This window comes from Pelodiscus sinensis, chromosome 2 (assembly GCF_052426305.1).
Source record: "Pelodiscus sinensis isolate ZL-2025 chromosome 2, ASM5242630v1, whole genome shotgun sequence".
NCBI classification, from domain to species: Eukaryota; Metazoa; Chordata; order Testudines; family Trionychidae; genus Pelodiscus; species Pelodiscus sinensis.
In genome coordinates this window covers 31994450-32008185 of record NC_143053.1, presented here as the reverse complement: position 1 = coordinate 32008185, position 13736 = coordinate 31994450, and the positions used below count along the sequence as shown (strand labels likewise).

The window sequence follows — 13736 nt, the reverse complement described above, 5'->3', positions numbered from 1 at the left end:
CCTTTGAAAAGCTGTGGTGGCATTTCAAAGGGGCAGCACCGCAGGAGCGCAGGATCAGCTGGAGTCCCCAGCTGACCCCGGGCTCCGTGCAGTGCTGCCCCTTTGAAGCGCCGGTCTGACACTTCAAAGGGGCAGCCCAACGTGGAGCCGGGGATCAGCTGGGTGCTCCAGCTGATCCCTGGCTCCATGTTGGGCTATTTGCGGCACTTCAAAGGGCAGCATAACGCAGATCCCAGGATAGGTTGGGCATTCCAGCTGATCCCCAGTTCCTAATGTGCTGCCCCTTTGAAGCACTGGAGCAGCACTTCAAAGGGGCAGCCCAACGTGGAGCCAGGGATCCGCTGGAGCACCCAGCAGATCCCCGGCTCCACGTTGGGCTGTCCCTTTGAAGTGTCAGACCGGCGCTTCAAAGGGGCAGCACTGCACGGAGCCCGGGGTCATCTGGGGACTCCAGCTGATCCCAGGCTCCTAATGCTCAGCACTTTAAAGGAGCAGCACAGCACTAACACCTTCCCTGCATTAATCACAGGCATTAACGCACATCAATTGACAGCCCTAATAATAAACTTTCTACAACATAGGTATTGTGGCAGATTGACTCATCGCCACATTACTACAAATAGTATTGTGCCTTGTCTATACAACTTCATGACTAATAAGGTGAATTTGGTTTACACCAAAGTGCATCAAAAGAAGCAGAATATAACTGATAGACATCCAAATAAAACAGGAAATCTGCTGGAAAAAGCTGGTGTTCCAAGTTAGAGTGAGAGTAAGAGACTGATTGTAATAAAGATAGTTTCACTGAGATCAGCGGACTTTGGGTTACACTTTCAGGCTGCATCTCCATGGCAGCTAGGATCAACACTCCAGAGATCAATGTATTGGAGGTCAATTTAGCAGGTCTACTGAAGACCTGACAAATCAACAGCAGATCATTCTCCAGACGATCCCAATCACTCTCCAGACTCTGTCTTGGTTGAGAAGAATAAGTAAGTCAATGGGAAAATGTCTTCCATCAACTCAGTGTGATATAGACATGGCAGTAAATCAACCTAAGATATGTCAACTCCAGCTATGTTATTTACATATCTGGAATTGTATACCTTAGGTCGATTTACTGCAGTAGTGTAGACATACCCTAAGAGTGCTCTTGAGATGGTGACAGAGATATGAATATTTTACTTCTGATTTCACTCTACAAGGGCATGTCTATACTACAAAATTAAATTGACTTAATTTAAGTCGACATCCAGCTGCCACAGTAATTAAGTCAGTGGTGCATGTCCTTAGCACACTCAATGTGTCAGGAGAGTGCATCCTCACTAGCAGCACTTACCTTGATGCACAAAGCACTGTACTCTGGGTAGCTATCCTATAGTGCTACTAGTCACAGGGGGTGGGGAAAAGACTTGAAATGCCTCATGAAACCAAAATATTGTTCCCGGGGGAATAGGAACACAGCTTTGGCCTCCTTCGATGCCATTTCCTCCTTTCCTTCCTACAATGATATCAATGGCAAACAAGTCATACTTTCTTATGCCTTTTTTCAAAAGCTTGGCTTAACCACACACATGCCATATCCTGAGAAGCATGGATCCACTCGGCTGTGCACTGTTGCTATGAGAATTACATACAACTCATACCTTGCCCTGTAGTATTTTCCAAGCAGAGACAGAAGCTGTTGCACAGAACATTGCAATGTCGTTCAAGCAGCACTGCTGTAAGCCACAGAATGAAACAGTTCCCAACTACTGATAGCAGTTGCACAGCTGCTGAACACAGTGAAGTTCTGTTTCTCATCCCAGGAGACAAGCACTGACTGGTGGGAGCACATTATAATGCAGCTATGAGATGACAAGAAGTGGCTACAGAATTTTCAAATGAAGATCATTTTCCAGGAACTTTGTACAGAGTTTTCCCCAGCTGTGAAGCAAAGCAGCCCTAAAATGAGACTTCTTCTGACAATGAAAAAGCGAGTATTGATCCTTCTGTGGAAGCTTTCAACACTAAACTGCTACTAGTCAGTGGGGAATCAATTAGGAGCTGGTCAATCCACCATGAGACCTGTTGTGATCCAAGTGCGCAGGACTATTAATCAACTTCTGCTGAGAAGGGCAGTGACTCTGAGAAATGTGCAGGACATGGTGGATGGTTTTGCTGTGAGAGGTTCCCTAACTACAGTGGGGCAATAAATGGCATGCATATCCATAGCTTAGCACCAGGCCACCTTGCTAAAGAATCTATAAACCACAAAGGATACTTTTCAATGGTGTTGCTTGCTGGTTGATAATGGGGGGCATTTCACCAACATGGGATGGTCAGGAAAGGTGCATGACATTCGCTATTAGAAACACAGCTCTGTTCAGAAAGGCTGTAATCAGCAGCTTTCATTCCAGATCACAAAATAACCATTGACAATGTTGAAATGCCAGTAGTGATCCTGGGAAATCCAGGCTACCTCTTGCTCCCAAAGCCCATGAAGCCATATACTGGGTACCTGAAGACTAGTAAAGAGCAGTTCAGCAATAAGCTGAGTAAGTGCAGAATGGTGATGGAATGGGTCTTTGGACATTTAAAGCATAGTAGGTATGGTTTGCTTTCTAGGTAGGACCTCATTGAGAACAATATATCCATTGTTATCACTGCATGCTGTGTGCATCATAATATCTGTAAAACAAAGGGAGAGAAGCTTCTGCAGGGGTGGGGTTTGAAACCACATAGGCACATAAGCTAATTTTGAGCAGCAAGAGCCTAGCAAGGAGCTCTATGTTGCTGGGAGGTGTTGAAAACCCACTTTACTAATGAGTCACGGTAATGTGCACTGCTTATCAGTGTAATACCTTCTGTGTAATATCCTCCATTAAATTGGTTTCCCTCCCTTCCTCTTCCCCCCCCCCCCAAAAAAAACCAACCCTCATGACTGGAAGAGCATTTCATTCTAGAAACATTTATACTTTTATTGCATAAATATAAAAAAACTGAAGGTCTAGAAAAAGAATTTAACATTGGGCAGACAGTGTGATAACATCGGGAGTGAAGAAACCAAGTCAACTTGCCTGTGAAAGCACAGCAATCCTGTTTATTAAATGTATTTGAATGAATGGCTGCTTTTTGGTCTCAGTACTGTCTCCCTGTGTTGAGTGGAAACGTTACTGAACTTCCCCACCACCACGTCCTGGAACATCTAAGGCAGGGGTGGGGAACAGCAGCCCAGGGGCCAGACACAGCCCCCAACTTGCCTGGAACCAGTCCCCAAGGCTCAGGGGACCCCCCAGCATTGAGGAGACCATGCTGGCACTTCAGTCCACCTGCTGCTCCACCACAGGGCTGAAGCACACAAAATATACTAGGCTTGGTCCTCCTAGGCTCTGGTGTGTGAGGAGAATGTGGGGAATGTCTTTCTCCTCAGTCAAGGGCTACATCAATGAGGAGGGATTTTTTGTTTTGTTTTGTTTTTTGTGGGGGGAAGGGAGGGTTGTGCTTCTCACTTGTGTGTGGCTCCCGACTGAGTTTTCTGTGGGTCAAAAAAGGTTCCCCACAGGCAGTTCCAAAAGGACTGCAAAAGGACTCTAGCCTCAAACTGTTTTTCAACAAGATGCCTCAACATGTCTGATTGGTTCTTCATAATCCACACCACCTCATCCTGAGAGGCACACTCATGCTCCTGGGATGCTCTCCAGGTCCAGGTTCAGTTTTTCAGACAATGGAATCCTCTAGGCACGTAGCTCCATGTCAGCTGTCCCAGAAGCATTATCTCACTGAACATATCATCACACTTTCTCTTTTTTTCTTTTTGTCTTCTAAGCTGTGAAAGTCTTTCCTCTGGTGTGGAGGAGGTGCTTGAAGCCAAGCTCACCTAAGGAGCAGATTTTGCCCACAAAAGCTCGTGATACTATATATATATATATATTTTGTTAGTCTCTAAGGTGCTGTAGGACTACTTGTTGTTTTTAAAACTTTCCACTGTAAGGGATGCAAAGTACATGGCAATCATTATCAGTTATACCCTGAATTTAGTGCAAGGCTGCTTTTTTTAAAAAAAAAAACTCCCTTATTACCCTCTGGTGCAAGTCAGAGCATAAATCAGAATCCTTAGCTAGCCAATAAACCAGTTGGCTGTCCCAGCCAAAGTGAGCATGGCCCAATGGCATGGACAATGGACTTTGAGCTGCAAATTAAGGGAAACCCATGTCAGGAGCACAGGAAGACAGATAAATAATGTCCACTCCCTGCAAGCAACATGGACATTGCTTTGAGACCAGGAAGAAGGGTTAAGCTTTGCAAATTGTGATCTTTGTCCTAGGCAGCTAGGGGTGGGGATGGGGGAATTTGTGACCACAAAAGAACACAGGAAGCTCACACCGTCTTCCCTTGTCACTGCTGGTAATAGTCACCCTGGACTTCCTGAATCTGAGGTCAACACCCATCTCTGCCAACCGAATCACCAGCATGTTAGGGAAAGCATGGCTGAGGGACCTGGAAGTCACCACTTGGGATGAATCACATGCTCTATTGTTCGCAGTATGAGCATTTGTAAAGAAAGCTTCCACTGTTTCCCCATGTAACCTAATGTGACATTAGTCTCCTGAGGGTAACAGAAGCAGCAAGGGAATAGATACTGCAAGCATCTAGGTACAGACCTGGTCCTTATACTGCTATGCTGGGTACCACAATGATACTAGCAGACTTAACACTGGAGCGGCATTGGAAAGTGTCCCACTGTGGTGGAAGAAATAAGGCAGCCCTCTCTAGAATCCTTCTGGAAAGGATTGCATAGTGCCTCCACAGACATTTTCTAGAGATCTCCAAGAAGGATTCTCAAGCCATCCCTGTGCACAGAAACAGTCTTCTCCAGGGAGCACACTCTGTGTTGCTGGAGCAGCCATTGGGAAGCAAATTACCACTGCACTTTACTTTTTCTTCAGATTAAACGTAAAAAATCAGAACATGTAACCTCTTCGGTTTGTTTGGAATTGCATACTCAACAGAAGTGCTTTCCTCAGCACCATGCTCAGCCACCATGATGTTCTGTAACCAGCTGAGCTCTGGGGTTAAATATAGTTCCTGGCTCTCAGGGAGAATGGATCCACTTCTCACCTGCCTCCCATTCTCCTCTTCCTCTTCCTTGCCCAGAATATTCTCCTCATTGTTGACTGAGGAGGCCTGGCACTCAGACTCCTGGGAGGTACCCATGCTGTGTTTGCAGGCAGTGGTAGCATCACCACGAAGAATTGCATGCCACTCATTGTAGAAGCAGCATGTCTATGGTGCAGCACCAAAGTGACTATTCACACCCCTTGTCTTCTGAAATCCCCGCTAAAGTTCTTTGATTTGCATGTAGCATTGTTGCATGTCCCTACCTATTCCATCTCCCCGATGCCCTACACAATCTTTTCATAGATGTCTACCTTGCTTCAGTTGGATCAGGGCTATGCCTGCACAGACTGTTCTCCTCAAAGACCAATAAGATCCACCACATCCTGTGTACTCCAGGCTGGAGCTCATTTGAAGCACTGAGTCACAATGATCACTTGGGCTAGTGAGTTCTACATGCTGGCCAAACAGGAAATAGGGCTTTAAGAAGGGAAGGGCTATTTCCTCTGCACATCGTTTCTGTACAGTAGAACTGAAAACACTCTCCAGAGTGGTCAGAGTGAAGCATTGTGGGACACCTTCTGGAGGCCAATTCAGTTGACTTACACTATGCTGCATCTATACTGGCTCTCTGTCAACCCATCAACGTTGAATTATACACTACACCTCTTATAGAGGTAGACAAATTAAGTCAGTGTTACTGGTGAGCTACGTCACTGGGTAGCATAGACACCTACATTATTAGGTCAACATAAGGCAGCTTCCATCATAACTGCTCAACCCCAAGAGGCATTACCAAGATTCTGGCTGCAACAAGTAAGGCACAGGAGGCAAGCTGGTGACCATTAAGGGAGATAGGGACCTGAATGCAACATAGGCACTATAAAACCAGTATGAAAGCAAACACTATAAAACCAGTATGAAAGCAAAATAAGTAAGTATCCAAAAGAATGCAAAATTCAATTATGCCTTACAAAACAAGAAAAGGATACAAATTAACCATAGCAAATAATGTTTTAGTGCTGAAGCAGTAAACAATTATGTGTAGAGTAATGACAGTTACTTACACATTTATTTTTAATTCCTCCTCTTGCACTAATAGAAATCTCTTGATTTTTGAGGAATGTAAAGAGTAAATGTCTGATGTGACCTGTTTATTTTATTCTGTTTAACAGACTAACAATATGAAAACAATGCCTGCTAGGAAAAAAGAATGTAAACCTCAAGTTTTTCATCAGTTTTATTGCACTATGTTACATAATTTGGTCTGGAATGGGAAAGGGGAGAAGGAGGAAGGAAAACATGTGATCAGCCTTCTCCAGTATTTACTATACTCTCCTGGAATAGGCTAACTACAAACCCCACTTCCTATACACATAAATGCTTTTATTTAAAAAAATAATTAATATGATAGATATGCTTACTATTCCAAACTGGATGCAACTGATTCCTACTGCGTAGGAGAAATGATCGATGCCAAGAATTTTATTTCATTAAGAAAACAATGTTATGGAGCATCTGAGATCACATAACATACAAATAGAATGCCAGAAAAGTTCTAACTGCCAGTACCCCACAGTGAATGCCTGATTATTTGCAGATGGGAAAAGAAAAAATTATAAAATTACAGGAATTTTGAATCCTGAACTAAGACATTTATTCAGTCTGTATTGCATGGTAAATGTCATAATTTCAAATATATTTACACATTTTGCCTTCAACTTTATCATCAGCCACTTTTCTTTCTTTAAGTTTATAGACTGAAATGATATTGCATTCTCCTCAGTCCAAAATAAAAGCCTAAGGTAATAGCACTAAACTGGTCCAATAAGTCAACTGTCAATACCAATGTTATTTCATTGAGCAAGCAAATGTCCATCAAGAAACTAATTTAAATCAATCTTCTTTGGGAAAGCCAGTTGTCCAACAAGTACAACAATTGGTCTAAGATCAATCAGTGAACACAAGATCAATTAAAACCAGCTTAAGTTTTTGTAGGGGGACAATTCACGCAACTCAAGTTAGATCTCTATTCATTTCTATACTCCCACAATGCAATCCTTAAGCTGTGTTGTAAAGCAGAAATACTACTATCACCCTTCACTGTCTAGCCAGCACTCTAAGTAGTTCCACATTTAATTAAAGACACAGTATACCCTTTGTTAACACAGATAGTCAGTCTGGTCACTTTAAAGGACTGCAGCAGTTTTAGTCACCCATACAAAAATTTAATTCTACAAACCATCTGTTGGAAAAACATCAGAACTAAATCATTTTACAATGTAATTTTGACCCTCTCAGAAGTTTACATTGGCCTGAAAGTATAAGCCTCTTCTACTTTGTGGTTTTATTAGGACTTATATTTGCTAAGCAGTGGAGATGTTAACAGGTTACTAATAACCTTTTGGTTACAATGTCTTATGAAATGTAAGGAATAGTAGCTGAATTTCCAGATTTTCTGTTGTTCATAACAGTGGGAGGAAGAAGAGTGGAAAACAGGGAAAATTAATATAACTACTTAAGTTTAGATAGATACCTATAGTTGTTATGGATGAAGCCCAGAACCAGAAAAACAGCTGTGAAATGTATAGAGAAGATGCAGTAACACTTTTGTCCACATGGGTGCTGTAATGACATATTCCACAACATCAATTACTAATCTCTAGCAATTCCAGTTTTTGAAAGCCTCCAGGTTTTGGAAACGAAACAAATTAGGACTTTATGCTAATTCTCTAAAATGCATTCATAATACAAAATCATCTCTCTGTGTGTCTTTAATGTGTATTTCAACAAACTCACTATTTAAATAGCAAGAATTTCTCAGATCGATTTCTAAAAATGAACGTCTGCCTAAATCAATGATCAATCCCCTGACATTATAAAGTATCCAAAACATTTCTTGGGACAATACAATAAAGAAACAAAACTCTAAACTGGATGTAATGCCTCCCAGCCTAAACCAGTTTGTACTTAACAAAACCATATTTTAGTCCCTGAAATTACATTTAGATTTTCTTTTCAACTTGATATAAACCAGTCACCTCTAACAGTATAGTGTAAAAACCTTTCACTGGTTTAAAAATCATTTAAAGGGGAAATGACAAAGTAGTCTACTTCCAGTGGTAAATACAAGCTCATTAGTCGTTGTAGATATATGCAAGCTAATAACTTCTGACGGGTAGAATAATTTGCCATGTGCAACTAATCATCATAGGCATAAATCCAGATCCCTTCTGTAAAACAAGAGGTCGGGCGTGCTTGGGACGGAGAGCTGCTGCATCCGCTTGACAAAGGGCATGGACTCAGTCCGGGAGCACCCAGGCTAAAGTGAGACCAGTTTAACAGAGCCGGAGGCAGGACCATTGCTCCACAGAGCCCGTTACAAACAGATCGCCTCCCGGGCTGGGCGAGGCGTTCCTAGCAGGGGACCTAGTCGCCGGGAATCCCCAGCGCTGTCATGACTGTCACCTGGGACAAAGGGGAGGGGGTGTCTCCGGCTGCGCGAGGCGCTGCACGACTCGCGGACGATACCTAAGTGGGCGCTTTCAGTCCCGAGGAGAGAGGGCTGGCTCGCTTCGCACACGCGGGTACCACAGCAGCGGGGAGCGGGCGCTGCAATACGACCGTGCAGGTGACTCTAGTCTAGCGAACCTGCGGCTTCTGCCTTCCCGGCCGCTCTGTCCCCTTGCACGCCCAATGCCATGTCCCGGGCCCCAGCCCCGTTGGTGCTTGGGGTGGGCAGTGGCCCCTCACGCGCCATGCGCCCCTTTACTGACGGGCTCCCCTATTCCAAACCGAGCCTTGCAGCTCACAGCACCGCCCCCCCCCCCACCCCGCAGGGTAACGCCTGGTGCAGCGGCTCTGACAAATGCGCCCCCTTCCCAAAGGCAGCTGCTCCCGGCGGACAACCGCTTCCACTGCCTGGGGCCACCCAGCCCGCGGGCGCTCTGAGTGTCTCGAGCAGTTCCGGACCTGGTGGGGGAACGGGGCTCTGGCGATGGGACTTTCATCCACCTGCCGGGCAGCTGAGGGGGGGGGGGGTGCACGTCCCGGGCCGGCTCGGGGGAGCGGGGAGGACGCGGCCGCCGCACTTGCTGCTCCGCACTAAGTCACTCTAGGAGGCTGCGACGGCTGGGGGCCAGGAGCGCCCCCTTCCTCCGCCCCGAGGGGCAGCCGCCGCGGGCCGCACGGGTCCAGGCTACTGACCTCTCTTGCTGCGTCTCCAGCGGCCGGCCTGGCAGTGGCTGTAATCCATGCAGTTGAGGACGAGCAAGGCAAAGGAGACGAGGCGAAACCGCATCCTGGGCGGCGAGGAGGGGCAGCTTCTCCCAGCGCCGCAGAGGGGGCAAATCAGCCGGCTGGCGGGGCCGGGAGCGGAGGTGCCAGGCTGAGCGCGGGGGGGCAGCGGCGGTCGCGTCCGGCTGCGGAGTCACCACCCGCCTGCCGCTCCCCTGGCCAGGCGCTGCGAAGTGGCAGCCGCTCCCTGCATCGCCTTTGATCTGCGGACACGGAGCGGGAGGGGTGGTTATGTGGGTGGGGGGCGGGGGTTAGTCCCACCCCCCCCCCCCCCCCCCACACGCCGGCTGCACCGAGGCCACGGGGATGGAAAAGCGAGGCGGGAGGGGCGACCCGCCAAGAGCCGCCGCTTTGCCCGAGGGGGCTGCGCCCGGCCGGGCTCTTTTGTCTGTCCCGCCGGGGGGCCGGGGACTCGGGCTAGTAGGGGGCAGGCGCTGGGGCACGGCCCCTACCTTCAGCGAGGGGCAAGCAGTGGGGCGACCCCAGCCATCCTGCGGCCCCGGCTCCCCGCGAGCAACACGTGGGCAGGCGAAGTTTGGAGACCGCTCCGCGGAGGGGAGCGGAGGTTCCGCGGCAGGCGGCTCCGCGGGGCTGCCTGGCCGGGAGATGGGCCGGCGGCTTCTGCACCGTGCCCCTCGCCCGCCCTGTGCTGGGGAGCAACCAGGGGAGCTGCAGCCCCGTGAGTCCCGACTGCGCTAAGCTGCGCTGTGCCGGCGACTGGGACTGGCCCTCGCCCTCAGCAGCCGGGGCTGCGCGGGGCTTGCCCGAGGGCTGCGCCGGGGCTGGCGAGCAGTAAGTAGGTGGTGCTGTGGTCCACAGCATCTCGGAGCGGCTCCGCGCCCCGTCCGCCAGGTCCTAGCGCCGCGGGAAGCCCTGGTGCCTCCGGGTCCTAAAGCCCTTTGCGAGGCAGCCTCCCTCCCCCGGCTTTGCACGACTAAGTCCTCGGCCTAGCCAGGGCCTCCTCTTCTCTGCAGGGTCCTACCGCAGGAGCCAGCTCTCCTCTCCAAGGCTATTCCCCCAAGGCTGGTAGCTCCTATCCTGCCTGCTGCTTGGGGCTGTGGGCAGAAGCTGGCGGCATTTAATGGCCTCAAGAATCTCAGCTTTGTCTCTCTTTTCTGGCCTTGTCAACTTCTGCCAGGCACAGCACAAAGAATTCCCAATTTCTCTGCCTATAGCCTGTTAGAACCTCTCCTCCACTCCTCCCTCTGGGGCTGCTAAGGCCTGGGGCTCTTGCTAGGGTAGGATTCAAAGTCCTTAAGTCAGTGACAATTCTCTTTTTGGTGTCCCTGCACTTTGTATAATGCTTCAAGTTTCTATCCAGTCCTGGAGCTTCTCCTCCAGCTCCTGCTCCTAAATCCTTAAACCCAGAATATCTCCTAGTCTACAATGGCCTCGAGCCAGCTTCATCTGCTGGCCATTTTCCCTGGCCTCAAATCCTTGTTCATCTCTTTCTTTCCCTTCCTTCAGTATAAAAAACAAAAAAAAAAACCAACTAGGTTTATCTTATTTGTCTTTTGGTCCTTGCTTCCTACAAACTGCTTACATGGGGAAGCTCTCCAGGGACAAATTAAATATCACTTGGCATCCCAAGGGTATTATAGAAACAATCTCTCACTGAGTCAAAATTTTGAGTAAATTAGGCCCTGATTCTGCAAGTTTGTTTTGTGGTGGCAGTCTTCCATGCCTGAAGGAAGCTTCACTGAGTTCAGCTGCTGAGCCTGGTACAGAGGCTGATCTGTGTGGAACACCTTCCAAGATCAGAATAATGTAAGGATTTGAGAGACCTCAATCTTAATCAGCTGGAATATTGTGCTTGTACAGTTGTGAACCAATTCATTATTTACCTGTTTTATTTCTTATGTTTTTATGACACCTGAGCTTCCTTCCTTCAAAATGCACCCTTATGTGTAGTATGACAACTGAAACTTTCCTTCTACACACTCTGTAGAGAAGCCAAAATGCTGCTGTTTTTGCAATATAAAGCAATCAAACCTTTGCATGGTTTAGGGAGCTCCACAGAGCATGATCTTGAAAATATCCTAACTTCACTACACAGAAGATACACTTCTTATAATGAATTATACCAATATATTTATAATCAAAGATTCCTTTACTATGGTACATTCATATAACAGGGAGACTCAGCTCTCTGTGCTGAAGTCTTAATACCTTCTCAGTATGATATACAAACCTTTACTGACTTACATTGCGGTGAAGGAGACAGACCTTTAATCTCAGTGCAAGCAGGTGGTTTAGAGAGAATGATGTGTTTCCTCATTCTATGAAATATTGAAAGGCTTTCCTTCTAAACTTTAAACATGAATATATATGTATATAAACCATCTTCCAAAATCTTCCTTGGCAATCATCCTCTGCCTCCTCCTCCAAAGTCGTCATTCCCCAAAGCCCACCTGTTTCATGCATTCCTCAAAACATAATCTCTTCCCTGTCATAACCTCTTAGCTGCAATATTATGTCTGAATTGTTATGCTGTGTACTTTCTGATTGTCTGAATTACAGCCTGAACTTCTAAACACTTCTCTGCTGCATAAAAGTCATTTTGTCCAATAGTAAGTATCAATGATTCTTCTCAAGGTAACAGGGGCTAGGGATCTTCACACTGATGCAAAAGCCTCTCACGTCAGACCCTATGTTCTGCAGTGTTTGCAGTATATTGGAGTTAGTCTATATTATAAATCTTTGAGGCAGGTACCTTGGCATTTGTGTATTTATAGAATCCCTATATATTTAGACCAGTCTGTATACACTAAATAATAATAAAAGTACACAGTCTCCTAGTTAGATAGAGGAGACTGCCCCTTATACAATACCAAATACTTTTGGGTATGTCTACACTACAGCGCTATTTCGAACTAACTTAGTTCGAATTAGTTAATTCGAACTAAGCTAATTCGAACTAACGCATCCAGACTAAAAAACTGGTTTGAATTAGCGTTTTGCTAATTCGAACTAGCATGTCCACACAGAGTGGACCCTGAACCGGGGTTAAGGATGGCCGGAAGCAGTGCCGGCAGGGCATCAGATGAGGACTTAGAGCGTGGAGCTGCAGTCTCAGGCTAGCCGAGGGCTGTGGTTAAAGGGACCCAACCCGCACCCCGGACAGACAGTTCTCAGGGGTACCCCGCTTGCAAAGCAGTCCTGGCTTGGATTGCCCGGAGTACCCACACTGGGCACATCACACCACTCAGCCATCAGCCCGGCTGCACTTGCCGCAGGCTGCCATCTGGGGAGAGGGGGCAATTGGGGGGCTGCAGGAAAGCTTCCACCCCCAGAAGCCCGCAGAGCCAGCCCAGTCCTCCCCATCGGGGGCTCGTACCCCATTCTTCCCTCACCTCCTTCCACTTACCCTTCCCTAGCCCCCCCTCCTGATGTACAAAATAAAGGACAATTGTGTTCAAAAATAGAATCTCTCTTTATTGAACAAAACTGGCGGAGACTGGGAAAAGGAGGTGGGAGAGGGGAAGAGAGAGGGTGGGAGAGGGGAGGGCAACTACAATGATGAGGGGTTTGGAACAGGTCCCATATGAAGAGAGGCTAAACAGACTGGGACTTTTCAGGTTAGAAAAGAGGAGATGGAAGGGGGATATGATGGAGGTCTATAAAAGCATGAGTGGGGTGGAGAGGGTGCATACAGAAAAGTTCTTCATTAGTTCCCATAATAGAAGGACTAGAGGACACCAAAGGAAAGGAATGGGTAGCAGGCTTCAAACTAGTAACAGAAAGTTGTTCTTCACAAAGCAAAGAGTCAACCTGTGGAACTCCTTGCTGCAGGAGGCTGTGAAGGCTAGAACTAGAACAGAGTTTAAAGAGAAGTGAGATCAATTCATGGAGGTTGGGTCCATGGAGTGGTGTCCCTGCCCAAAGTTTGTGGAAGGCTGGAGAGGGATGGCACGAGACAAATGGCTTGGTCACTGTCTTCGGTCCATCCCCTCCAGGGTCCCTAGGGTTGGCCACTGTCGGCAGACAGGCTACTGGGCTAGATTGACTTTTGGTCTGACCCAGTACGGCCATTGTAAGCTCAGGGCTCAGGGTCGGGGGTCTCAGTGGACCACCTCAATTTTCATGCACACCTGTTCCTGGGTGGCCAGGCTGGCAGCTATCCTGCCCTAGACGGCCACTTTCCTGTGCTTAGTGCGGAGGTCATGGACAAGGTCCACAATGTCTGCACTACACCAGGCGGGTGCCCGCCTCTTGTGGTCCCGGGCAAGCTCCCAGGAGCCGCCAGCCTGGTCCCGGGAAGAGGGGGAGGGCTGGGGGGCATCGGGTGGCTGGCTCGAGCCGTGCCAGGTGCAGGGTCTGCTGGCTGGGTGCTGGCAGGCTTG

The 13736-nt window shown here is 47.7% G+C and overlaps 1 protein-coding gene across 3 annotated transcripts in view; it reads right to left on the bottom strand.

Moving 5' to 3' along the window:
• Window positions 1-10099, bottom strand: part of RSPO2 (R-spondin 2) — a 184035-nt gene extending 173936 nt beyond the window's left edge. For all 3 annotated transcript variants that reach the window (XM_075920218.2, XM_075920219.2, XM_075920220.2), the window contains exons 1-2: window positions 9846-10099; window positions 9304-9596 (exon numbers count right to left, since the gene is read on the bottom strand). In XM_075920218.2, coding sequence (XP_075776333.1) covers window positions 9304-9397 — 94 coding nt within the window. In that variant the 5' untranslated portion in view covers window positions 9398-9596; window positions 9846-10099. The remainder of the gene's footprint in view (window positions 1-9303; window positions 9597-9845) is intronic.
• Between the last annotated feature and the right edge of the window lie 3637 nt (window positions 10100-13736).